Source organism: Hippocampus bargibanti, linkage group LG12 (genome assembly GCF_051943395.1).
Source record: "Hippocampus bargibanti isolate YZ-2025 linkage group LG12, ASM5194339v1, whole genome shotgun sequence".
NCBI classification, from domain to species: Eukaryota; Metazoa; Chordata; class Actinopteri; order Syngnathiformes; family Syngnathidae; genus Hippocampus; species Hippocampus bargibanti.
In genome coordinates, this window is record NC_142745.1 from 10,376,964 (window position 1) to 10,400,232 (window position 23,269).

The 23,269-nt window shown below is 40.7% G+C and overlaps 3 protein-coding genes across 9 annotated transcripts in view; 2 read left to right on the plus strand and 1 right to left on the minus strand.

Moving 5' to 3' along the window:
* mmel1 (membrane metalloendopeptidase like 1) overlaps positions 1-2,335 on the minus strand; it is a 19,137-nt gene extending 16,802 nt beyond the window's left edge. For 2 of the 4 annotated variants that reach the window (XM_089011108.1, XM_089011105.1), the window contains exon 1: positions 1,908-2,333. The gene's annotated coding sequence lies outside the window, so the exon portion shown is untranslated. Of the gene's footprint in view, positions 1-1,907 lie in introns of all 4 variants that reach the window. The other 2 variants (XM_089011106.1, XM_089011107.1) reach the window with 2 other exon arrangements.
* Positions 1-16,387, plus strand: part of miip (migration and invasion inhibitory protein) — a 25,763-nt gene extending 9,376 nt beyond the window's left edge. Inside the window, exons 3-11 of one of the 3 annotated variants that reach the window (XM_089011113.1) lie at positions 10,796-10,888; positions 12,665-12,810; positions 13,180-13,285; positions 13,838-13,949; positions 14,033-14,112; positions 14,196-14,322; positions 14,439-14,535; positions 15,185-15,286; positions 15,378-15,647. In XM_089011113.1, coding sequence (XP_088867239.1) covers positions 10,816-10,888; positions 12,665-12,810; positions 13,180-13,285; positions 13,838-13,949; positions 14,033-14,112; positions 14,196-14,322; positions 14,439-14,535; positions 15,185-15,286; positions 15,378-15,503 — 969 coding nt within the window. In that variant the 5' untranslated portion in view covers positions 10,796-10,815 and the 3' untranslated portion in view covers positions 15,504-15,647. Of the gene's footprint in view, positions 1-10,795; positions 10,889-11,039; positions 12,048-12,481; positions 12,811-13,179; positions 13,286-13,837; positions 13,950-14,032; positions 14,113-14,195; positions 14,323-14,438; positions 14,536-15,184; positions 15,287-15,357 lie in introns of those variants that run through there. The other 2 variants (XM_089011112.1, XM_089011111.1) reach the window with 2 other exon arrangements.
* trim62.1 (tripartite motif containing 62, tandem duplicate 1) overlaps positions 16,255-23,269 on the plus strand; it is a 27,779-nt gene continuing 20,764 nt past the window's right edge. The window contains exons 1-2 of one of the 2 annotated variants that reach the window (XM_089011109.1): positions 16,255-16,307; positions 18,501-19,025. In XM_089011109.1, the coding sequence (XP_088867235.1) occupies positions 18,618-19,025 (408 nt within the window). In that variant the 5' untranslated portion in view covers positions 16,255-16,307; positions 18,501-18,617. Of the gene's footprint in view, positions 16,308-16,492; positions 16,508-18,500; positions 19,026-23,269 lie in introns of those variants that run through there. The other variant, XM_089011110.1, reaches the window with a different exon arrangement.

Consider the following 23,269-nt stretch of genomic DNA (forward strand, 5'->3'; position numbering starts at 1 on the left):
CACGCACTCACACACAAGCATTGGGCTTTGAACCATAAGCCGATTTCAATGGCATTCATTTGCATCCATCACAATTATAAGGGCGTGAAGTCAATATTGCAAAGAAGCATGTGCGGCTCGGGGGAGGGCGAAAGGACGATGCCAATCAGCAGTATGCCACTTGTGCGCGCCACATGTTTCTCCATCACGTCCCCCCTGTCATTTGGCCTGACAGTAAATGACAGGGTCACAACATGCCGGGCCATTAGCGCCATCACCTCACAATTGCCCCTCGACAGTCCTACTCATGTATACTCATGGATGCACGTTTCACAGTGAAAAGTGAGCTGGAATGCCAGCCATCAAAATGCATTGAGATACTTCTGTCTGCTGTTATAATAGCATGAAATGGAGGCCTTGTGGGACATATGTCACATTGCGTTTTCAATGCCTATTACCTGTATTAAAAATAAATAAATCTATCATTTTAGCTTTATACACTTTAAAGTGGTTTGGATGATGGATGGGGTAATGGAGTCCTATGTTAGAAATGTAATTCTATGGGTGCTGATAAATCATACGAGATTCTCCAAGTCACATACATACTTTGTGTGTGTGTGTGTGTGTGTGTGTGTGTGTGTGTGTGTGCGCGTGTGCGTGCGCGTGTGCGTGCGTGTGTGTGTGTGTGTGTGTGTGCGCCCGTGTGTGTGCATATGTGTGTGTGTATGTGTGACTTAATTAATTTACTGATGCAGGCTGAGGTGGGCTCTCCTATCTCTGGAATGACCTGCTAATGAACATTCGGCAAGCCCCCTCGCTGCCCATCCTTAATACCCACCTCAAAACTCACTTGTACTCTTGGGCATTTGACTCGGCACGATTCAGACTTGATCTTAGTTTTACTCCTTGGTGCTTTCTACTATCTTTGTGACTGCTTTATTTCCTGTATATGATAGTTGTCCATGTTATGCGTTTTGTTACAGCTTCAGCTGTTGTTAAACTGCTATATAAATCAGTATTGTATTGTATTGTATTGTATTGTATTGTATTTCTTGAGTTGTAGTTACCAATGTGGTTAAAAAGCTCCATCTCCCTCTCTCACCCCCCTCTCTCTGTCTCTCTCTTTCTCTCTCATCCCTCCTTCTCTCCCTTTATTCCTCTGTCCCTCTCCCTCTCCATTTCTCTCTCTCACTCTCTATTTGTCTCTCTCTCTCTCTCTGTCTGTCGCGCTCTTTCTGTCTCTCTCTCTCCCCCCTCATTCTCTCACTTTATTCCTCTCTCCCTCTCTCTCCTCTCTCTCTCTCTCTCTCTCTCTCTCTCTCTCTCTCTCTCTCTCTCTCTCTCTCTCTCTCTCTCTCTCTCTCTCTCTCTCTCTCTCTCTCTCTCTCTCTCTCTCTCTTCCTCTCTGTGTGTAACATATATACTGTATAGACAGTATGAAAAAAAGTCCAATCTGTATTCTTCTGATATTTTCTTTTAAGGATCCTGGTGACTTGTAAATCAACATAGATTGTTCTAAATACGTTAAGGACTTGCGTTCATAACAACTTCTGACACTTTGTTTTTTGACATTTCAAGTGACAATTAACCAAAAACACTTCCCATTTCAGGATCACTTTTACAAATCCAAATAAGAAAAAGTGTCAACAATGATGTTTTTCAAAAATTTTAAGTGGACTTATATCACAGTTACACATTTCTAACAGGTTAAAGGTTTTCCATTATCCAACATGAAGTAAGTCACCACTTAGTGTGAGTCAAAGCGTGACCACGAATCTGAAAAAGTGCCAGAAATACTATATAAAGAAATGTTTTTTAATGACCAGATGAAAGATAAGCACCAAATATTCACTTTTCTAACCACGTCTCACCGCTATAATTATCATCAATATTAGCAGTGACCCCGGTTACGAAGAACGGAATCTTACCTTTGAACGGGGGATGGTGAAGGTGGGCGAGCCACTCCCCTCCCCACCACACACACTCTCACCCACTCTCACCAAGTCATGTACATACACACATAGCGCACTAATATCTCAAAACACCCCTGCTGAGTGAGCATCCACTCAGAGCTGGTGCGTGGAGAAATGAGTCCGTGCTGCGTTTTGCTTGAGAGTGAGATCCACTTGTGAGCCCGTGTGACGCTCAGGGGGGGTGACGGGACCAGGGGGGAGGCGGCAGACCGAGAGACAGAAAGAGAGAGAGAAAGGGAGAGGGAGGGAAGAAGGTGCGTTACTGGTAAGATGAATGCTGGGTCCGTGTGTGTGTGCGTGTGTGTGTGTGCGCGTGTGCGTGTGTGTGCATGTGTGTGTGTGTGTGTGTGTGTGTGTGTGTGTGTGTGTGTGTGTGTGTGTGTGCGCGCGCGTGTGTGTGCGTGCGTACGTGTGTGTGTGTGTGTGTGTGTGTGTGTGTGTGTGTGTGTGTGTGTGTGAGAGAGAGAGACATTTCCCCTCAATGTTGCCTCAAAATGGCATGGAATAAATTATTTAATCGATTGCAAACATGTATGCTTTCCTCTTCAGAACTCTTTGAATCATATTCATAACTGGATGTGTAACAAGAAAGCATATTCTCCGAATCTGAAGCCATTGTTTTGATTCTCCAGCAATGCAAGACGTCTTGGCATGACGTCACGAACTGGGGGCGGGACATTCTGAAAATGTCCAATTCGCAGCTCAATTTTTTGCAGATTTTAGACACTTTAAGTCATTTTTATTGGTGTTTTGCATTTGAATAAAAATATCATACTGTGTGTTTTCGGTATTTTAGATGCTATAAAACGTTTTTTGATGTCAGTTAAGAAACAAAAAAATCAGAATCAGAATCAGAATACCTAAAATATCATTGGCAGGCCGTGGATTTCATCGCTAGGCCTTCAGTAGTGCTACGTCTGAATTAATCCAAACTGAAAAAAAAGTGGTGTGGTTTACTACAAGTCCACTAGAGTGTACCATTAGCCAGGAAATAGCTGACCAATCTTACTTCATGATTTTTTTTCTTCAAAAGTCTGTCTTGAAAATGGCTGTAATGGCTGTAGCTTCTTCTTCTCCTTCAGCCCTTGTGGGTTGACAAAACTGCTATTAAATCAACACCACATATTTTTTTATGCAGCTAGCGACTGACAGAGTGTGCTAGCTCTGGCCAGTATGCTCTTGTCACTAGCAGCATGTGATCAGAGAAGTTTTCGTTAACTATAATTGGCTAGTGACTAGCCAATCATAGTTTGCAAAACCTCTGATGTTGACCAGCGCCTTGAAGACCCCTTTTGGGTAGCCACCTCGAAATCGGATTGGTTAGAGCAACAGTTTGATAGACACATTTGATGCAACAGGGCCTGCAGAATGGATTGTGAAGGTGTCCAAGTAGATTTCTGACCCTGGTAACAAATGATGGCTGAAATGTGATTGGTTAAATGTTAAATATGAAAACACACGACTGGAAGCAGCCCAACAGGGGAAAAGTAATGATAGAAAGCTGAAAGACAATTTTAAATTACAGTAAAGTCTCGTTATATCGATATTCAAGGGAGTACGAAAAAATATCGATATAACCGGGACTATCGATATATCCGATCCTGCGCCGAACTGCATTAAACAAAAGCCGCCAAAAGAGGGCAGCCAAGCGCCATATAAGAAACGGAGCTGGCCATTAGCTCCCTTTTTTTTTGGTCAGAGATGTTCCCCCAATGTTGCCTCAAAATGGCACATATAATTCTTTAATGATTGTAAACATGTATGCTTTAATCTTCAGAACTACAGTGTATTTGAAACATATTCATAACTGGATGTGTAACAAGAAAGCATATTATCCGAATCTGAAGCCATTGTTTGGATTCACAAGCAATGCAAGACGTCTTGGCGTGAAGTCATTTTTATTTGCATTTGAATAAAAAGTGACATCGGCTGTCCTTTAATACACAGTATGGAATGTTAATAATTTTCAAAATCATCGCGCTTCAGCAGACAAAACAAGAAACATTGTTGCAAAAAACGATTGCATTCATATACAGTAAAGTGGGCATGTACATAACACAACAGGGAAACTGCAACGCTTACATCTTACTGTATTATGTATACAATTTTAAAAAGTCATCAATCTTCTTCTGCTTCCCATTTTTACCTTTTAACACAAACACTTCAATCTCGTCTGCTACACACGAGCTAGCGTCTGAAAATGAAAATGGCTCTGCTACACGGGTGCTGGGCACGTAACCAAGTCACCTGACCAAGTCGACCAATGGCGCGACTGATGGCGTGACACGTAACCAAGACACGTGACCAAGTTGACCAATGGCGCGACCGATGGCGTGTCACGTGACAAAGTCACACGGCCAAGTCGACCAATAGCGCGACCGATGGCGGCTCATGTGACCAAGTCGACCGATGGCGGCTCACGTAACAAGACACGTGACCAAGTTGACCAATGGCGCGACGGATATATCGATATAAACAACAAAAATGGCCGGCGGGGGATGAAAAGGAGCACAGTAATAACTGGATTATCATAATAACCGGGTATCGTACTAAACGGTACTAATTATACATAAAAAGACTAGAAATGTGCAAGGGAAATGAAAATAGTATCGTAATAAGCGGTACTATCGATATAACCGATATCGATATAACGAGACTTTACTGTATTTAATAATAATTCATAGACAACATATAATTACATATTTTTAGGCCAGCAGAGAAGGCTTTGCAGTACTTGACCGTCTGCCACTGCAAAATATAGACTTTAACCAAATCCTGTGCCTTTATGAATCTAAAAATGATCAGTTTTGAGTGACCAGTGTGAGGGTGCAACTGCACTGAATCATATGGAGAGCGGTTTGGAAAATGTGGCCGCTCACCATTTCATCTTCCTCTGTGACTGGCAAAATGGGACCTGATTAAATGCTCTAATTAGCTGATCATCAAGATTAAGTGCTTGCTCAAATGAAGACCAGATGAGAGACGACCTTGCGGGTGTTCAGATCGTATATTACTATGCAGCATTATGCTTTGTATGAATTGGTGAGACGTGAACGCTCTAAGCTCGCGGCACCATGAGTGATGGTCAGAGAAGTGGAGCTTTGCAACACATTTAATATTTGATGACTGGATTTCATTGAGTAGAGGGGAAGCTTTACCTCAAATATTCATCGTGTCCAGTCCTTCGTTTGACTTCCAGTCATTAATAATACATACATATCCACCTACATCATTTGTCTGGAATTAATATGAGGTCGGCTGATACGGTGGGCTACAGGTTAGCGTCTGCCTCACAGCGCAGAGTCGCAGGGTATGGCCCTCCTGTGTAGAGTTTGCATTTTCTTCCGGGCCTGCGTGGGTTTTTTTCCGGGTCCAAAAATGTGCATGGCAGGCTGAAGAAACACTTTAAATTGTCCTTAAATGTGAGCATGGAAAGTTGTTAGTCTCTGTGTGCTCTGCAATTGGCTGGTAACCAGTTCAGGATGTCCCCTGTTTACTTCCGAAAGATCGCCTCCAACACCCTCCATGACCCGAGTGGGGATAAAACATTGCAAAAAGTGTATGAATGAAATCATAAAATCTGAATTCTACAAAAAAGTCACAATACATCATAATCAAGTTCTATTTTTATTTATGGAAAATTGTACTTTATTGATCAAATTAAGTTAAATGTTGAAATAAAATATAAAAAATATATTTTTGACCCAAGTTTTTTTAATCTATGATAACATCTATTTTATTTCTTTTTAATGTCTTAATTTCCTTTTCAATTTCTTTTGGGAATCAAGATATATGTTGAAATAAAATATAAAAAATGTATATTAAAATTTTACCTTGGCATATGAACTATTTTTCGGGATACACACGGAGCTGCCTCAATGAGTGATGTGTCGTTCATGAACGAGCCCATTCTCCGAAAAGAAAATGGCAGCAGGCTTGTTTTGGTCCTCTATTCCCCACCCCAGTCTCCAGTTAAAGCCACGTGATTGGTCAAGAACGCAGCAGTGAGGGGAGGTGGTTTAAACTTTAAAGAGACAGGCAGACGACAGTGAGAGAGTTTCAACATTGATAGTTCAAAAGCGGAGTGTAGACTGCAAGGTTAAAATTCCCATCAATCAGGCTCCACAAAATAACCCGCACTAGCCATCAGTTCAATTTGAAATGAAAAGACAAGCAAGGGAACCAGCTATTAATTAGGTTTCTAATGTGTCTGCTTGCATCTGTTGCAATATCACAACTTCCAAGATGTACAACCCAGAGCTCCTTGAGACACTTTATGCAAAAAGCTATCCATTCCATCAAGCCGTCAACGACCATCACAAAGGTAAATAAAACGACTTTATTATACCGTACAGTTGATTTCTTTCATTATAATACCATAGCACATTTATTATACATAAAATAATGTATATTTTGTGTAGTTTTAAGGCTTAGAAAATTAGAAAGTAGTAAATTATGTTTTATGGAGACCTAGGAACGGATTATTCTCATTTTAATAGTTTCCTATGGGAAATAAATTTTTGGGATACACACTTTTTGCCTTACACACTGTGTGTGTGTGTGTGTGTGTGTGTGTGTGTGTGTGTGTGTGTGTGTGTGTGTGTGTGTGTATATATATATATATATATATATATATATATATATATATATATATATATTTTTTTTTGCATATGGTGATTGTATTTGAGTTCTCAGATGGATAAAAGCATTTCTGACAGTATACTTTCAAACTGCATTGTCCTTTTTGAAATGAGGCATCCTGGAACACTATCATCAAAAATCACTTTCAGGTAAGTGGGGGGAGAGGGGGGGTCATCAAAAGCTGTTTTCTTCTTGCAGACTAATGCATCTCTCGTCCACATGAGTGCTTTTAAAGACTCTCACTGTCACCCTCTGTTTCTCTCTCTTTGTCTCTCTGTCTCTTTCTCTCTGTTTCTCTCTCTTTCTTTCTCCCCCCGCCCCTTATGTTAATTTTATTTATTTGTTTGTTTTTGCCGCCCCCAGCTGCTTTGTGGCCAGCTGTGTTTTTCTTTGCAGCAGCATCTGCTCACGTGCCACTTGTTCCAGTTGGTCATTGTCGTAATATCCCACCACTAATCATGTTTATGGACAGAAACTCTAAAAGCTTTTTAATTAGGATGCTGCTAATGTCTTTCCAAACGTTAAACTAGGGGACACAGGAAAAAAAAATATTGCGCTTGGACGCAAATCACCGTGTGCTTTTATGGAGTGTCATCATAGATTATTTATTGTTATGTAAACGAGCAATATATTTCCCATGGTTCTCCAAAGCAAAGAGATCAGTGATTATGATGAAGCATTAACAATGAATCTCAATAAGTGGAACATTTTAATGGAAAATAAATAGTGATTCATTAAGAGAAAATTGGAGAAAAATCCTCCTATTGCATTTTACTAGCTGGCCCACACATTTTTTTTCAATTTGCAAACCGGCCCGTTCCCTATATGGTACCCTGTCGTGGCATTTCCATTCATTTCAATAGGTCAAGATGGGTTTCTTCTCCAAAGTCAAGGCCCGACTATATTTTGCATTCCCAACGATAAGCCTGAATACACTAACAGTGTTGCAGGGAATGGACCCTCCTGTGACCTTCGACAGGTCTGTGTGTGCAGCCCTCAGCCACCAAGTGACGGGCGTCATTGACAGTTTAGTTTCTCCTCTGTAGATTTACTGCACGCTTTTTAATAGGCCTGGTCAAAGCGGACGGACTATTAAGCGGACCCGCAGTGGCATATAAAGCTTAAATGAGGTCACGCTACTGATGGACTCACCACCATCAATCAGGAGCCAAAACAGTGAACATGGCTGACCACACAGAAATGCGTGAGGGTGCATAATAGCAATTTGCATTGCAACTCTTCTATCTCGCACACTAGCCAAAATATCACTTTTTGCATGTTAGCATGGCAACTTGTTCAATAATTGAGGAGCCTGCGATGAGAAGAAAAGAACGTCAGCGCATAGTGCATATGTGTTACAGTCGCGGCTTGGAATTGAAGCGGATTTACAGGAGATGTGAAACAATCGCTTTCGTCAATGGATGCTCCAGTGTTTGCTTTCGAAATTTAGCTAGTAGCAGACGTGCACTTTTCATTCACCATGACGTCCCTGATCCACTGGTGACAAGGACATTTTGATCCTCTCCTCTTTCATCGAGAACTGCTTCATTCAACAAACCGGGTGCAGAAAAGTGCTTTAGTTGAATGACTGTCTGTGTCTCTTGTGTTAGGTCACAATATTTGTTATTTTGTTTTTATTCGTTATTTCCTTCAAGATGGTGCCGCGATAGTAGTTGCTTTTCCAGCAGCTCCTGTATTTTGTTTTTCTACTTCTTCCTTTCCTTTTCCTTTCATAACTTTGCTGCTGTGAAATGTAAATTCCTCCACTGCGAGACTATTAAAGGCCAATTCAAGTATTTGATATCTAACCTGACTGCATGAAAAAACATCAAATCATTTCTGATTGAATTTAGTTTTTGTTGTATCAATTTTCATTCCAAACATGCTTTATGGCCGTGATATTAAAACTGAATCAATTTGACGTGGCGCTGCTACAATGCATGATGGAAAATGTTTGGTTTTTTTTTTGTTTTTGTTTGGCTTTAGCACGCTCTGTACTTACGTTATCTTGCTATTTGCTCAGGCGCCTTTGTCCTCAGATTGCTATCTTGCTATATATAATCCTTCTTGTTTGCCATTTTCCTTCAAATTTTGACATGACTAGAGGGTGTGTTGTAAAACACATATTTCACTTACATAGCACTGAAAGCACTTCTCATGAACTCATCCTGTTAGCTAACCAATCTTAGCATTTTTGCATTAGCACTGCAGCACATTTTGTGTTTAGTAGACAAGATAATCTGGAATGACCAATATGGCTCCACCCAATTTGTTAGCATGCAATATATTCGCATGTTAGCTGTTAGTGTAAAATGTTGATTTTTAGTGTGTTCAAAATTCTGCTGACAAATTCATAGAAACCTTACAAAAAACAACATTACTGCACATATTTTTTTAGGTAGTGCTTGACTGTCCAGGCATATAAATTAATACTGAAAAAAATAGAAACAACAATAGTAAAATATATGTCTTCAAACCTCGAGTATTACTTATTCCACTTTTAAACTTCTCACGTTGTGTTAGCGCTAATCTCCTTCATCCTAATGGCATCCGCTCAGCACCAACACAGGAGGGCGGCAAACTGAATCGATCCGTTTGCCTTTCGTTATCTCACTGGAACCTTTTGCTCAACCAATCGCTCACATAACACCTGCTTCCCACTTCTCCAACCCTTCAATCTTCTCTTCTGGGCATCTTCCTTTTCCTCCATCAGATTATTCAGATGGCCCTCCGCTCAGTAGTTATATATATTGCACAATATATATATATATATATATATATATATGTATGTATGTATGTATGTATGTATATATATATATATGTATGTATGTATGTATGTATGTATGTATGTATGTATGTATGTATGTATGTGTATGTGTGTGTGTGTGTGTGTGTGTGTGTGTGTGTGTGTGTGTGTGTGTGTGTGTGTGTGTGTGTGTGTGTGTGTGTGTGTGTGTGTGTGTGTGTGTGTGCGTGCGTGCGTGCGTGCGTGCGTGCGTGTGTGTCCAGGAGTATAAATGAAGGCAGATAGATAGATATGAGTTATTCCCGGTTGAACTGGGTCACCGTTGCTGGCTACCTAGCAAGCTATCTATTTGCTATGTATTAGCTGTCTAGCTAGCTAGCTATTATTGATCTATTAGCTAGCTAGCTAACTTGATCTATTTGAGTTATTCCCGGTTGAGTGAACGCTGGCGCGTGTGGCTGCCGATGCTCACCCACAGAAAAACTGATCCTGTGACTGTAAAGTCACCTTGAGAGTTTTGGAAGGCGCTGATGAATGAAATGTATTACTATTATTATTAGATACCGGTATATATATTTTTTTGAGAAAAAAAATATCAAAGAAAAATGTTGTGGTATAAGGGAAAAAAAAGTTATCATGTACACAAAATAATAAACACACTACAAAGTGTAATGGCATAAAAAAATGATGCAATACGTATAATGAAATTAACTTTTGTTAAGTTGTGATATCAAAAGGAAAAAAATGGTCTTTTACAGCAGCATCTTCATCGGATGAGCCGTTTCACTTTTAACAACTTTTCCATTTGTGTTGTTAAAATGGAATGTTCAAATATGACATCACCTGAAACGACACTCTGCTTTGCTTGCTTCACAGAAATTAGTGGCCGTATTCGTTTTTCTTTTTGTTTTATGTTGTTGTTGTTCATCTGTGCCTAATAAGCGACGGTGGCAGGATGTAATTGTTCGTCGTCCACCAGCGGGGGGTTTAATTGGACGGACAGGGACGAATATACAACCTGGTGACTGACACCGTTGCCTCCTCACGGGGTGCAACCGGGCGCCGGTGTGGTCAACTAATCAAAATGGGACTGGACCTGCTTTGCGAACCGTGACCGGAATACTGAGTGGGCCCGCTTCGCATCAGTAGCTCGACGGGGAATGCGAAGGGGCGGCTATCGGGGCGTATCATTATGTGGTCGTGACCCGGCAGTATCCGTAGCACAGTATATTATTAGTGCGGCTACGGATGGACGGCTTTAATGTAGGTGAAGCCATGATGGACTGTTCTACCTCACTTTTACAAGACTTATTTTGAAGCGCTACGTGTTGCTTTGCGACGAGAACTTCAGGATACAGTAATACCTCAGCTTACGAACGCTTTGGCTAACAAACTTTTCGCCTTACGAACGTTAAGTTCGCGAGAATATAATCTTGGCATACAAACTATTTTTCAGGAAACACACAGAGCGCCACAATGAATGATGTGTCGTTCGCGACATTCATTAAACAGGAAGAGAAGTCCGTACCTGGGCATAAGCCTATGAAAGGTAGGCTAACCCTCCTTCCTACAGTCCTTATGGAATGTGACTCTCCCTCCCCCCTCCTCCCACTCCATTCCATCAAGCCATCAACGAACATCACAAAGGTAAATAAAACAATATTACTATACAGTACAGTTTATTTCTTTAATTACGATACTATAGCACATTTATTACACATAAAATGTGGTATATTTTGTGTAATTTTAAGGCTTATTTAGTAGAAAATTATGTTTTATGGAGACCTGGGAATGGATTATTCTCATTTTAATGGTTTCCTATGGGAAATTAAGGTTTGGAATACACACTTTTCACCTTACAAACACTTTCTGGGAAACAATTAGGTTCGTAACCCAAGGTATCACTGTACTCACCTGAGTGTTTGCCTCAACAAAACAGCTAATATACAGACAACCAGTGGCTAGGCTCGGCCCTCGGAATTAATGCACCTTTATAGAGTACCACCGCTTGAATGAATGAACGAACGAACGGATAAATTCATGTTTGGTCGATATTCTTTTTTTTGACAGGGAGCAAAATGACTGTTTGGTTGAGAAGTTAAGTTTTAATTTAACTTTTAAGTTTACGTAGGAAAAAGTTATAGAATCGCTTTCAGTGGCAACGATCACTTTTTCATCTCAGAGTGAGCAAATCCATCTGGCTTTAACATACGATGTATAAAAGACATTCTTATCTTATTAACAACTGAAAAAGATGAATGCATTAAAATGGTATTGTGTTGTATTGTTAAGCTGATAGATCCTAAACAGTTCATATTAAAACAAAAAAAATGTGAAAGAAAATTAATGAATCAATTAAGTGCATCTACAAATAGTGCCCTCTGCTGTTGAAATATTTTTATTTTAACGCGTCTACCCCTTTAATGGCGTTCACCGCAAGGCATGATGGGTAATTTATGTTAGCCAATCAGTTGGTGGGGTTTGCTCGTTGCTATGGTGATAGGGAGGAGGTAGTGTTTTGAAGCGCAGTCAATGGCGTCATTTCTAAAAACGGAAGACAACTACGTGATTTTTGATGTCGTATTGTCTTTTAAAAATGATGTCATTAGGGTGGAACGACTTTTGTTTGGATAACGTAATCACTATTTAACATAATCATTCGTGACCAGAAAGTTTGAATGAGAGGAAAAAGATGGAAAGCAGTTAAGGTACGTTGCGAAATTAAATCATCGACGACCAGTTGCGTGGCTTTTGTCTGTGGAGACTTACATTGAAATTAATTCAATGCAACATGAGTCACATTCCAAAAACGTTTGTTTATTTAGCACGAAAATATTCGTAGTAATACTGAACAAAACAGTCTTCCAATAAGGAAAACGGAATTGTGCATTGTTTTCAACACGGTTTTGCTACGTGTCCATTTCCCTTGTTACCAAAACAAGCATTAAAACATTGAGCTCCAGAATAGTACTTTTTTTTCTTGACAGATAAAATATCATTTTGAAACATACATGCCTTTTTCAAAATATGAATGTAAACATGAACCTTGTCATACCAGCATTTTAAGTGAACAGCAATATTAAACTATTGTTTGATTGATTCAATGTAAATGTGCCTTTCTTGTTCTCTCCTTTGTCTATAGGTGATGCAGAAAACCAATGCCATTTTTAATACAAACACGATCTCAACTGAAGCGACAATCCAAACACTCTTGGGCATTGAGGAAGATAACGTTATAAATTTACAAACAATATAAGCACCTAGTTGTAGACACTGTCTCAACATTTTCAACCTGATCAGAAAAAATCTGAAACTTCTCCCTCAGTTATGTGTGCGCATCAAATGGGCACGCGAAGTCTGCTCTCATCACCATCTTTGGCTGCTCAACATGCCCAACCACCACACAGAGATGGCGCCAGTGGATCGTCTCGTGCCTTTAAATCATGTCTGGCACATCGCGGCAAAGAAAAAGTGAGCAAAAACTGACGCCGCCACTGAATTTTTTTAATGGTAGATGGATCTTGATTACACCTGTCACCATTAAAAACTTTGAATGATTGAACGAACAGAATGATATTCAAAAGAGTAATTGTCTATTCTTTAGCTTTTTAAGTGCAAGAATGTTGAACACTGTCATTGAAATGTATAGCAATACATAAACCATCGATATAAATGAAAATAAATTTCTATCAGGTTCTGTTAATTGAAATGTCACTATTATAAGGTCCTAATTCAATGGGTTCAGCTTTGTCTTGAAATATTTAAATATATCTTGGGGTAAAAATGTTATTTATTCATTTTATTTATTGATTTTTATTTTTATTTTTATTTTTTGTTCAGCGGAAGGGTGCTCGGGTTACGTTTCAGAATGGTGAACACCCTGGGGAACGGTCCTCCAACAGCAGCCATGAATTGCGTCCGTTGCTTGGATATGACTGGATAGCAGGTACACCTTTCTGATGGGTTTAGTCCATTTTTAATAGCACAATTCTCTGGTTTATATGAGGCATATTGCATAAGCAAAGAAAACTTAACATTCACACAGCCCTTCATCGTGTTCTTACCCTCAACACAAATTATATGGTGTCAAAGTCAAGGCCCGTGGGCCAACTCTGGCCCACCACATCATTTTATTCGGCTCACAAAAGTAAATCAAACTTGTGAAATTCCATGATGCTTGCTAAAATCCGAACCAAAATTCCTAACGTCCCATGTGAACCACAATAACAACCATTTTTTTACTTCAAATTTGAAAACTAGTTATTCATTAATTTGTTGTGCACTCTATATGCAATATGTGGAGGTTATTAAACATTGTAATGGCTTCCCCAAATTTACAACGCCCCCAACTGAGGAAACCGGAACTACAATGTGGTAGACAACAGAATGAGCAGCACAATAAGCAGTGAAGGGCATTTCAACCATTTTCAAGCATTTTAACCTCCATTTTGTAAAATAAAAAAAATGTACTTTTTGACTTTTGTCCTTTCTCTGTCAGGTGTCCTTGATGTGGAGAAATCCATGCAAGGACATTCAGATGATTTCTACGATGAGTTGCAAGATTTTCGACTGCAAAATGAAAGCGAATGTGTGCACAAGCCCCAATCCCAGTGAGTTAATATACACCACCATCACTGATTGTCGCTTTATTGTCATCCCCACCTGACACTGATCACCACGGTTCTCCTCAAAGATTTTCCACAGAGAAACAGTCTGACCTGTCAATGTTTGCAGACACCAATGGCTTGATTGCCGACATGGATAATCATCAGTGTAAGATACATCATCGTTTTGTAGCTATGACCACTGATAACTGCAATGTCCTAATAATGCTAACTGTGCTACTTCTTATCCAGGCACCTTCATGTACAAGCTGAACAGTAGACTGTTCCCTGTCTCTGTTTACCCGGGGGAATGCTGTCCCGTGTGCAAAAGGCCAAAATCGTCACACCCCCACACTAAAAATAAACCAGCGCTTGTCAGGTAGTCCAGTACAATTTATACATGTACCATGTTAGCTATTTTCCTCCCCAAGTGTTCCATACATACAAGAAAAGAAGAAAATATAAACACTGTGTGCGTGTCTGGTGAATTTTCAGGGTCAGCATCCCTTGGTCCACTCTGCTTCCATCTTATGACTACAAAGCTCATCGCCGCAGCAGCTTCAATCCTACCGATAGTTTGGGGTTACCCTCTGTAAGTATGGTGGATTTTTGCACCTGTGGATTATTCAGTCATGCTTTACTCCAAAATGTGCCAATTTTCAATGATCTCATTCACTGTCATTCCCGAATGTATTGGTTTTTCTTGTGAGTGCTGCCGATAAATCGCTGGTCAGACCTGTGGTATTGTTTTTTTCCCTTCCACGAGGGGGCGGAATTTCCTTTTTTTTGTGTTAGTGCTTTGTTCATGCTACATCTGTTGTTAAAGCGCTATATAAACAAATATGTATGTATTGCATTGTATTCTGAACAGCCGCCCCCATTTCACCCTCATATAACTCCAGACCCATGTCATTTAGGAATTAACGTTTTTTCTAATGAAAGAAGAAACTCTAAGGTTTCTAACGCAGTATAGAATGTTTATGTAGTCCTAAAAGTCTATCCTGTGGGTCCTGCAATTTGAGTGAAAATGACAAAAACCCTGGCACTAGAGTGCACACATTTTTGCACATTGTCTGGCAGTGAATGAGTTCAAATCAATTAGTCACGAAAGTGTCTAACTTGCTTTTTCAACCACATAATCAGTAAAAAAAAAACTAAATGAGTCTGCTAACACTCTTTAGCACATTGTATTAGTACATCATGATTATCTGGTTTCATGCCCTGTGTCTGGTTTTATGCAGCATTGCCTCTTAGGCTGTTCAAACACGTTTCGTAGCTACTTGCAACCACCCAGCAGCAACCTTGACCTGCGAAGTCACCTCGTCAAATGCACTGATCAAGAGGTAAGGCTCTAAACTTCAATGAGGTGATACTTTTGCGCAATCAGAAAACACCCATGTCATTTATATAGCAGTCTGTTTGTATTTTATTCAGGATCAGATGGCCAGAAGTCTTCAGTCAAACCAAGACCCAGTTCTTACCCCATTGGCCCGACACCATTTCCAGCACTTCATGCCCAAAAGAAAAAAGAGACGACATCTACATACAACTAACCGCTGACAGACCCCAAAAGTATTTTCACGTGTTTTTTCATGCTTGTCATCAGGGTGACACGTCACAGTACAGAGGTACAGGGTTCGATTCTGGCTTTGGTCTTACTGTGTGCGTGAGCGACAGCGTAACTAAGATGCATAGCAGAATGTAGGACAGTGAATAACGGCTTTACAGAAACTCATATTTAAATTGGAATTTTTAATTTTAAAGTTTATGGGTTGACAGGCACCCCAAAAAGCCATCTATGTACTATTTACAAACATTAAACCTCGCCCCCGTTGCAACGCACACGCGCATGCTGACCCGTTCAATAAGCTTTTGGGAAGATCATGCTGCCACTTGCCGGGTGAAAGCGGTAACAGCAGTCCTTTTCACGAATAATGGACACGAAAAACGTTCGATTGACCATTTTACATCTCAACCCAACTGTCTTAAAATTTACAACGCTGCTTCCACGGGATAAATTTGAGCCTCCTCCCGTGTGTGTGACGTTTATTTTTTCTGAAAAGAACCTGGAGCAAATCTGGAATGTTCAAAATATTCCGGGGGGTGATAGAAGAATAAACTTTTAATTTTATAATTACACGAGGTCAGTTCTGTGGCTAATTTACTTTTAAATACTTTATTGCAGTACCGTGTGTTTTGAACAGTATTTTTGAGCTGCTAATGTCCTTGTAATAAATTGATTTGCCCGATGACCACCCCCCGTCTTTGCGGCCGGTTGGTTGCGCCGGTTGCCGCTGTGTGTTGCTCTTCTTCCTGGTGGAGACTTGCTTCGAAGAACCTGTCAATGTCGGTTCTTGTCTCATGGTAAGCCATATATTCTCTCTTTTGCTGTTATTTCAAGAGTAACAATTTAATTGGCATTGCATTAAATATTTGGTGCGACCTCTTGATGTTTCCGGCTTCATGTGTTGATTGTTAAAGGACTATTTAAAGGGGCTCTGTCCGGACTCATCTCATTCCCCCTCGCCGCTGTTGCTGCTGGACAAGCTCGCTTGAGTGTGTTGGTAAATCTGGTTTACTATAGAAGGGAACAAGCCAGACAAAGGGCGAATAAGTGACCCATTTTTTCTTGTGCGCGTGTCTTTAATTTAGTGACTAATAAACTCCCAGGGAAAAGGACTTGGTATTTATTATATAGAGCAACCGCGCCAGGGAGTAGCAGAGACACTGCAGGTGCTCGTCAGCTGGCTTCTGCCGTTTGAATTTGGGTCGTTTTAATTAAAAACGTAAAAAGGTAGCTAAACATGTGAAAACATTCTCTTTTCATTACCTGTTTTTTTTTTTTATTTCTGTGTCAATACCCCTGTGAACTCTTGTCCTTTCATACACTTGCCTTGCATTGGGAGTCTTTAATTTCAATTTGTAACCATTTTGGTTAAGATTTGTAATCCTCTTTTTCCCAAAGTTTATATTTTTTTTTTTTGGGGGGGCCAGGGGGTTGATTTACGACCCTTTGGCCGGAATGGAACCCGGTCGTAAGTCGGATGTTGCTATTGTATTGTATTGTCTCCACCGCGCGACCAAATGATGTACAGTAAAGTCTCGTTATATCGATAGTACTGCTTATTACGATACTATTTCTATGAACGCAAGGAGAAAATTTACGTGCCGCAGGATTGGATATATTGATAGTCCAGTTATATCAATATTTTTTCCGACTCCCGAGAATATCGAACGAGACTTTACTGTATCTCCAACTCCTTAAGTATTTTTTAACGTTTAAATCCAGCAAATTTGTGACTTTAAATCTGGTACGTTTGCGGGTTTGAATCTGGCAAATTTGCGAGTTTTAATCTAGCAAATGTGCGAGTTTGAATCTGGCGAATTTGCGAGTTTGAATCTGGTGAATTTGCGAGTTTGAATCGAGCAAATTTGTGACTTTAAATCTCGCACATTTATTATTCATTATTATGTGACTGGAAGATAAGTTCTGTTTGTGATGTAATATAGGGACAGAGATGATAATTTAGATATATATACTGTGACAGGGACATAAAACATTTTAAAGGACGTTGAAGTTCTGTTTGTGATGTAATGTAGGGAAAGAGATGCCCATTTCACGGTAAGTTCAGAGCATTGTCATCAAATGGTGAGTATGGTTCTTTTTTGAATGTTGCTGTGCCGGTGACCATTTTGTGTTTGGGAGCCTTTTACTGATCGAGTTGCTTCTGTAGCCACAAAGGGACATAAGTCTTCTTGTGCCGGTTCCAAGCCCGGATAAATACAGAGGGTTGTGTAAGGAAGGGTATCCGACGTAAAAGCTTGGCCAAAACAAACATGCGGATCAAAACTCTGAAGATGAGGACACTGATTTGCTGTGGCAACCCCTTGAAGGTAAAAGCCGAAAGGAAAAGAAGAATCATCTTTAAAAATATATATATTTTTTTCGTTTTATTTAATGTTGTTATTGACAATAAACCGTTTAACCAATAATGTACTGAATTTAACGAGTTCCCTCAAGTGAAGAGCAGCTATTTTGAAGGTTAGGGAGAGCGTGATCAGGAGTAATCAAGTAATCAGAATCAGAAAGCTTTTAATAGTCCCCCAATTGTGACATTTTCAACAATTGCGGATAATTGCAGTAGTGCAATGTAAAGATGAACAGTGGTGCCCTGAGATGCGACTGCTTTGGTGTACGAGTTCAGACTGTCTTTGTCGTCTTAGGTTTTGTACTGCACTTAGCGGACAGTGGGTCACTGAAACATTAATCGTGTATGAGGACATTTTTTTTTCCTATTCAATAGATGAGCCATTTGGCTACAAGAACACAAAATGTCCTCCATTATTTTCCTTTATTGTATCATATTACTTGTCCTCTTTGTTGAATTTAGAGCCAGGTTACAGACCCGATGACGGTGTAGAATTCCACGCGAACACTATTGCATATTTCTGAAAAATGACACTGTGACATTTGACATGACACTCCACTTTCACTGGAGGTAATGTTTTACCCAAAACGGTGCCATTGTTAATGATTTCTTTCTTGTCCTCTAACAGATTAAATAGAAAAAGTAAACTAAAGGAGACCAAATTGTTCCTCATGGCTGTGATCCACAAAACTGAGGATTAAAGTGTGCTGAAGTGTGGTGCGACGTTCCCCATTTTTATTCGCAAATGGCTTGCTGTCTGAAGGACGAGCTCCTGTGTTCAATCTGCCTCAGCATCTACCAAGATCCGGTCAGCTTCGGGTGTGAGCACTACTTCTGTCGCAAGTGCATCACCGAGCACTGGAGCAGGCAGGAGCTGCACGGTGTGCGTGACTGCCCTGAGTGCCGGCGCACCTTTGCCGACCCGCTGTTGTCGCCCAGCCTCAAGCTGTCCAACATTGTGGAGCGGTACGCTGCCTTTCCGCTTGACGCCATCCTCAACGCTCAGCGCAGCTCGTACCCCTGTAAGGACCACGAGAAGGTCAAACTTTTCTGCCTCACTGAAAAGAGCCTGGTGTGCTTTTTCTGCGACGAACCGGCGCTCCACGAGCAGCACCAGATTACCACCACTGACGACGCCTATGAGGAGATCCAGGTAGGACACACACATACACGTTTTTGGTATATGGTGGGGACGAGGTGTGTGGGAGATTTGCCCTGTGAGAACCCAATTTCACACACACACACAAAGTGAAGCATAGCCTTGATCATGAAAGGTGAAAAATACAGTAAAGTCTCGTTATATCGATATTCAAGTGAGTCCGAAAAAATATCGATATAACCGGGACTATCGATATATCCGACCCTGTTTGCATGTAATTTTCTCCGTGCGTGCATAGAAATAGTATCGTAATAAGCGGTACTATCGATATAACCGGGACTATCGATATAACCGGGACTATCGATATACAGTAAAGTCTCGTTATATCGATATCGGATATATCGATAGTCCCGGTTATATCAATACTATTTCTGTGCACGCACGGAGAAAATTACATGCAAACAGGGTCGGATATATCGATAGTCCCGGTTATATCGATATTTTTTCGGACTCCCTTGAATATCGATATAACGAGACTTTACTGTATCTGATATCGATATAACGAGACTTTACTGTATTCCGATTAGGCTCGACTGCAGGCGTGTACAAATCAACAATATTTTATCGCCTCTAGTCGATCAAGGAAATGGTTTTAAAATTGCTCATCCCTCGCGTGTGCTCATCTCGCCAGCACGGTGAATAGCCTCGGTGTGAAGCCAGACAAAGCTTCAAATCAATCAGCGGTACAGAACATGTAACCTAGCGCAGCACATGATGCTTCTCTTCCCTCGGATTCAAACAGCTTGTCCCGCAGCTCGGAAGCTCTTCAACAATCTGTCGTTTTTGTATTCTGACCACAGCCTTTGGAGGCTTCCCAGATTTGCGGCACTGAAAGGAAACTATGAGCACTGTGCGAAGAAAGCAATGTCCCGCGGTGAGTTTTAAGCCGACAAGTGTGTCTTCAAGTGGCAATTCTCATACAAGGAAAATCACCAAAGCACAGTGTTGGATTGTGAGTCGATTTATCTAGAATAGATCTTTCAAATCACAAATGTGGTCGGCTTGGACAAGGTTTACTTTTACAGTGATACCTCAGCTTACGAATGCTTTAGCTCACAAACCTTTTGCCTTATGAGCATTAAATTTGCAAGAATATAATCTTGGCATACAAACTATTTTTTGGCAGACGAACCAAACCACATAGCGCCACAGTGGCTGGCGGACTAGTTTTCCACACCAGGAAGGGCATCCGACGTAAAAGCTTGGCCAAAACAGACATGCGGATCAAACCTCTCAAGATGGAGGACACTGATTTGCTATGGCGACCCCTTGAAGGGATAAGCCGAAAGGAAAAGAAGACTTACTTTGAGTGCACTCAGTGCAGACGTGCTTTGTTATCGAGTGGCGAACCTTTGGTTTATTGGGACCAAAAAAAACCCACCACAGGCTAGTGTTAAGACGACAAGGACACAAAAGAAAATTACGGTCGAGCAGAAGAAGGAAATCATCGAAAAACATGAACAAGGTGTGCATTTGTGTGACTTAGCGTCCCAGTACCAGTATGCTAAGTCAACCATTGCTACGTATGACTAAGGGTGTTTCTGTGTTGTCTAACTAACGGTCTCAGGCAATGGAAGAGGTCGAAAAACCTCTGTTGATTTGGATTAACGAAAAGCAGCTAGCAGGGGACAGTGTATATGAGTGAGGGTATTATTGCGGAGAAAGCACGGCAACTTCACTCAGATATCATCAAGAGGCAACTACATCGACCATTACAAAGATAAATACAATGACTTTATTATAGGGTATGGTTCAGTTCTTTAATTACAATACAATGTCACATTTATTCTACATAAAAGAAGGTATATTTTGTTGTTGTTTTGTTCCTTATGGGAAATAAATGTTTGGCAGACGCGAACCTTTCGCCTTATACACACTTTCTGGGAACAAGTTAAGTTTGTAAGCTGAGGTCTCACTGCATTTCCCAATGCCTACCAGGCAGTGAACGGCCTGTCGGATAGAAGCATGCCTAAGAACATCGCACCACGGGTACAACCAATCTCAGCATAGTGCACATGCATCTCAGGAAATTTCTGAAAATGCTCAATAGTTTGGCTTAAAGTCAATTTCAGTGTTGGACAGCTATGTAATTAAAAAAAAATCTTCCAAACAGGCAATGAAGAAGCGTCAGATTGCAAAAGTGGACCAGGTCCAACTCCTGCAAGAGAACCAAATTGACCACAGACAAAATGATTTCACTTCACCATTTTACTTGTTGAGATGTCAGCTTTAATAGATAGAAAGCCAACATTTTTTCGATATTTGTAGTTCACATGGACTGCTGTAACCTGGGCAAAACAAGACCCCAGGCCATGTTCACACCAGCCCATAACTGAGCCAGTCGAACAACGCTAGTTTATTTTTATTTTGTCTTATATATGTCTGGTATAAGGTTGGCGAAAGAGGACTAACAATGACACGTGCCAGATAAGGGAGAAAAAAAAAACACAAACGGTGTCCATCTTGCAGGCAGGGAAGATTGGTGGGTCTTAATGTCTGCAGCGTGTAGTGTCTGCCGCATGCATGACAATATGTGTGGCCCTGATCATGAAACAAACCACAGTGAGTTAGTGGAGGACATGCTTGTTGAGAGGGTGATTCATTGCGATGTTCACAGCACAAAAGGTAAGCAAGGACCACTGATGCACACATCAGTCATGCTTCCTTGTCGGTATTGTGTTATATGCGTACGGTACCTTATAGTGTGTGTACCTTATAGTGTGAAGAATCCCAAATGCATGTACCCGTTTTTTAGGGGTCATAAAGCAGATTTTAGGAATCAATCAGGCTTGTCATAACTAATAAACATGTTGAGTCGTGAACCCCTGAGACTGACTCACTGAACCCCTAGGAGTTTGATCGAACCCACCTTAAGAAACACTGAGCAGTTTCAGGTTTGACTGCTTTGCCGACATTAATCTTAGCTGAGCGCTGGAATCTCTCCAGAGATTAGTCCCATTTCAATTCTCTGTGAATGTTATGCCTTTTGTGATGTTGCTGATGAAAATGTACTACATTAAAAAAAACAATTATTGTGTACACTAGATATTTCCATCAACTGGAATTCGGCTAACCCACTTTGACTACTCTCCTTTTAAATGATTCCTCTTGGAACAGTATCTCGGTGTATCGGCATAAGCATGCCTGAACAAATCCTCCAATGTACAAATAAAGCATTGCTGTCCACGTCGTTTCGGTTTTGAGAATTAATCCAGTCTGTAATGTTTACTTACACTCAGAGATAAGAGCAAGCTACCCCCAGACGTTTCCTCAAACTTCTCAGTGTGTATGAAGAATTTTTTCTGACTAAATTTGAGGTCTGGGAGTTTATGACGATACTGCGGATAAATGATTTCATACCAATATCTACTTCGGGACATACCTGTACTGGAACGTTAAAATTTCCTAGTAATTGACTATGGTCAGTTCCGGCTTACCAACACGAGTAGGGTGCCAGTATAGGAACCTACACGTGTCCACCTTGACCACATGTTATGCTTGCTGGTGGCCACTAAAGAGGCCTGGCCTCGGTTTCTCTGTATGTAGCAGATTTATAATCTCCTTAGCCTGGCATGTCACTCGGCTGACCTCCGGCTGATTTGCATCCTGCGGCCAAATTTGCAATGCTCAAAACGTGCCTCCAAAAGCTCCCAATGACAACACGTGCACATAAACACATCTGGCAGGCATTCACCCAGCACATAACTGTTTCGATTCACTTGACTACTCTACATTAAGTCAAAGGCAATATCCAAACAACGATACGGTTCAGTATATTTAACCGTGGCATGGTTTGGAAAGGTAAATTTTGATCTGTTTTTGATAATATAAGGTGTGTAGGCTGGACGATGATACAGAAGGTTGCTGTTTCTGCTAGATGAACAGTGTGTCATCATACCAGTGCAAAGGACACAGTGTAACCTGCCAATAAATTAAACACAAAGGGACGGTGATGCAGTACAGTGGAGTGTGAGAACTCTGAAAATGAAATATACCCTGCCTCAATTTGGAACAGATCCAGTAGTTTTATTATGAATAGAAGGTCAACGTGTAACAACCCTTTGAATGCGAACTGTGGATGCGTAACCTACTTCATCCACACTACATTCAGTGAAGAGCGGAGCTTGTGAAGCTGAGTTATGAGAATATATGAAAGACTTTGACAATAAAACACTACCAACCAAGTGAAAAAATGGGTTGAGATCCTGTGTAGGTTTAATCAGGGCTCTCAAGGACCA